The sequence below is a fragment of the Nicotiana attenuata genome, unplaced genomic scaffold, assembly GCF_001879085.1.
Source record: "Nicotiana attenuata strain UT unplaced genomic scaffold, NIATTr2, whole genome shotgun sequence".
NCBI classification, from domain to species: Eukaryota; Viridiplantae; Streptophyta; class Magnoliopsida; order Solanales; family Solanaceae; genus Nicotiana; species Nicotiana attenuata.
Window position 1 is genome coordinate 399,673 of NW_017670332.1, and position 4,103 is coordinate 403,775.

Below are 4,103 nucleotides of genomic sequence, written 5' to 3' on the forward strand. Positions count from 1 at the left end.
GGGGGCTGTTAGTCAATAGCTGAGATCCTATTTTAGACTATTAAGGACATTTTACTGGAATCCTCATGCGTGGATGGCATATTTAAATATTTCAGTGATCAAATCTTGTGAGAGAGAACATCACCAGATCAGGCCATGGACTATCTGTCAAAAGAAAAAAGGAAGTCCATATAGCATACTGATTAGCTAATTACAAATTCTTGCATTTACCAGGTTATCAGCAGAGTTGGTGATCTAGTTGGCATAAAATACTTCCCCGCTGAGCCCAAGAAACAACAGCTAGAAGAAAACAGAGTCAAGCTGGAATGATTAGTTCTCCGAAGGAGTTTCCGATCTGTTGTTTATTGTTCATGTATGATTTTGAAATCCTTTGGATATGATGTGTGAAAATTTTGTCGTTTCCTTGTACAGAAAGTTGTAACTTATTAATTATAGTCTTAAGTTTTTACCTTAACGTAAGCATTGACTAATATTTCATGAAAGGAGTACATGCTGTGAAATAACGAAAGCGCAGACAAACTGTGAATGATGGAGGTTTTGCTGGATTGGTTGAAGAAATGGACGACTAATTGCTGGTAATGATATAAAGTTAATCAGGTGGTTCTCTTTGCATTATACCTCCACCTGTTTCGAGTAAACACCAGTCGTTTATTTTATTTGATGTCTCTTGAAACTAGTTTCGATCCCTAGTTGACAGCCTTACAAGTTTGCAACGAATGAGCAAAATCTGTCCTACTTTATATCTCAAAGAATAAAGCAAAAAAAGGGTTACACAAAGAGCTAAGCATTATTGTATATATACTATATAGGTAAGAATGAAGAAGAGAGCTTGCGGTTAGGTGATTTCTTCATTTTAAGCCGTGATTTCTTCGTTAGAGAGTTCAGTTTCTACCAGTAACATCCTTCTAAAATTTCTGTCTTGTTTTTCAGTTGATAGACTAAGCTGTCGTTCTTTTTATTCGACAAAAAGGGTCGAGAAAAAGGAGCCAAGAGAAAGAATATATTTAACCTGCCATCCAAAGGATGGGATTGCCTCTCTTTTTTACCAGGTCGTTGGGTGTGTTTGTTATGAAGAAAAATATTTTTTAGGAAATATTTTCATGAAAAATGAGTGGTTTTATTACTTATTTTTCCTTGTTTGGTTGGTGAGCGAAAATCTTTTTCCGGAAAATATTTTCTAGTGTTTGGTTAGAGAGTATAAAATATTTTTAGGAAAATATTTTTGTATGCTACTTTCCTCAACTCACCTTCCTCAAAATTCTCATGTTTCATGTACTCCTTCCTCACCCCCCCTACCCCCCCCCCCCCCCCAAGGGACTCTATTTTCTTCAAGAATTTAATTATTCTTTTTAAAATTCACACAAACTCAAAGAAACTAATGTGCTACTTTACTTTTTCACACAAGAACAACGTTGAAAGTTGCACTCGATTTGTTGGAATGAAAGAAAATACTTGAAGTATATATTTAACTAGCCATCCAAAGAAAGGGTCGTCCTTTTACTTATTTTGTTGAATGAAAGAAAATACTTTTTCTACATCATGAAAAGAAAATACTCAGTTTGTTGAAATAAAAAAAAAAAAACCTTTTTCTACATCATGAAAAGAAAGTACTCGTTTTGTTGAAATAAAAGAAAATATTTTTTCTATACCAGTAAAAGAAAATACTTAGTTTGTTGAAATGAAAGAAAATACTTTTTTTTACATCATGAGAAGAAAGTACTCGTTTTGTTAAAATGAAAGAAGATGCATTTCTACATCATGAAAAGAAAGTGCTCTTTTGTTGGAAAAAAAACTTTTTCTATTTCAGGAAAAGAAAAATACTTGGTTTGTTGAAATGAAGGAAAATACGTTTTCTACATCATGAAAAGAAAATACTCGTTTTGTTGAAATGAAAAAGATACTTTTTCTGTATCATGAAAAAAAGTACTCGTTTTGTTGAAATGAAAGAAAATACTTTTTCCTTATAATGAAAAGAATATACTCATTTTGTTGAAATAAAAAAAGTATTCTATTTACAAATGTAAAGAAAGTACTCTTAATAATATTTTTATTTATGGTGGCTAGTGGGCGGGGTTGGGGTGGGTGGGTATGGTGGGGGTAGAGTGGTTTGGATGGGGTGGGTGGGGGTGGGTTGGTGGGGATGGGGAATATGGTGGAGAAGGTTAAAAAAGAGTCATTTTCCTCCAATTGGAGGAGTTCATGAGGAAAATGTTTTCCAAAATATCTAAGCCAACAAAACATGAAAAAACTGAAAAATATTTCCTTCATACCAAACGCACCCTTTATGTTTACTGGTTAAATTGAGAGATTGAAAGAGACGTAAAATTTTCATGTGGCGTCTAGTTTTGCGCCATCGACTGAATCTGTACCCACTTTAAAAAAAATATTTAACTGGTACCAATTATTTAGTAACTTTAGATACATATATTTTCTCTTCTTCTTTGTATTTATGATTTCTTCTTCTTCTTAGTTGCAAAATAAATTTGTAAAATTTGTTGTTTTTTATCAGTATGATGATTGAAATTTGTTCTTTATGATATTTGAAAATCATGTTTCAAATTTGAGCTCATTTGGAGTAGATTTGGGTGTTGAATCGTGTGTTGGATTACTGATATTCGAAGTACAAGTTTATGTTTTAAAACTTCAGATTTTGAATCTGAAGTTATATTAAAAAATTGAACTACTTAAGATTTCAGATTTTGAATCTGAAGTTGTCTGAAGTTACAACAACAACAACAACAAACCCAGTATATTTTCACAAGTGGGATCTGGGGAGGGTAGTGCGTACGTAGACCTTACCCCTACCTAGTGAAGGTAGAGAGGTTGTTTCCAATAGATCCTCGGCTTAGCAAGAGTGAGAAAGGGAAAAAGGGGAAGGAGTAAAAAAAAAGGGGAGGGGGGGGGGGAATTAGTAGTACTAAACACTAACAACAGGGAATACGATAGCAGAAGTTGTGTGAAGTTATAATGAAAAATTGAACTACTTAAGATTCGAATTTCTGAAGTTGCAATTGAAAGATAGAAGAACTTGCATCTGAAGTTAAGTACTTAAAAATTAAACTACTTAAGATTCGAATTACTGAAGTTGCAATTGAAAGATAAAAGAACTTTAGATTTGATTTCTGAAGCTGCATTGAAGAGATTGAACTACTTAAGATCCAAGCGGGTAGGCTTTGTAAAATTTTGTGCAACGCGTATAAATTTAATGATGGGCCCAAAAGTGGGTATATATGCAAAGGAAATGTAACGACCCGACTGGTCGTTTCGAGAGTTGTAGCCCCGTTCCCCTATTTTCTGCTTCTTTTGTGTTATACAGCTGTATTATGACTTATCGGGTTGATTGGTTCGTGTCCGGTGAGATTTTGAAATGAATTGAGACACTTAGTCTCTTATTTGAGAGCTTACGTTAGAAAAATTGACCGGATATTGACTTATGTGTAAACGATCTCGGATTCAAATTTTGATGGTTCCGTTAGCTCCGTTAGGTGATTTTGGACTTAGGAGCGCGTCCGGATTGCATTTTGGAGGTCCGTAGTAGAAATAGGCTTGAATTGGCGAAAGTTGGAATTTTGAAAAATTTGACCGAGGAGTTGAGTTTTTGATATAGGAGTCAAAATCCAGTTCTGAAAATTTTCATAGCTTCGTTATGTCATTTATGACTTGTGTGCAAAATTTGAAGTCAATCGGACTTGAATTGATAGGTTTTGGCATTGAATATAGAAGTTGGAAGTTCTTAGTTTCATTAAGCTTGAATCCGTGTGTAATTCGTGTTTTTGATGTTGTTTGAGGCGATTTGAGGATTCGAATGAGTTCGTATGATGTTTTGGGACTTGATGGTATGTTTGGTTGAGGTCCCGAGGGCCTCGTGTGAGTTTTGGGTGGTTAACGAATCATTTTTGGAATTTAGTTGATGGCTGATATCTGCTGATTTGATTTTTTCTGGTTTTCTTTATCTGTCAAAAATCGAGGTGGTCAAAAAATTGAGGTGGTAAAAAATTGAGGTCAGGATCAAGGCCATGATCGAGGGCAGATCGAGGGGCAAAATCGAGGGTAGCGACCGAGGGCAAGACCGAGAGGCAGCCTGGACAGAAACTTTAAGTTAT

At 34.8% G+C, this 4,103-nt stretch overlaps 1 protein-coding gene across 1 annotated transcript in view; it reads left to right on the top strand.

Moving 5' to 3' along the window:
- LOC109237992 (long chain base biosynthesis protein 2a) overlaps positions 1-500 on the top strand; it is a 5,207-nt gene extending 4,707 nt beyond the window's left edge. The window contains exon 12 of the mRNA XM_019404414.1: positions 214-500. Coding sequence (XP_019259959.1) covers positions 214-309 — 96 coding nt within the window. The 3' untranslated portion in view covers positions 310-500. The remainder of the gene's footprint in view (positions 1-213) is intronic.
- Positions 501-4,103: the final 3,603 nt, after the last annotated feature.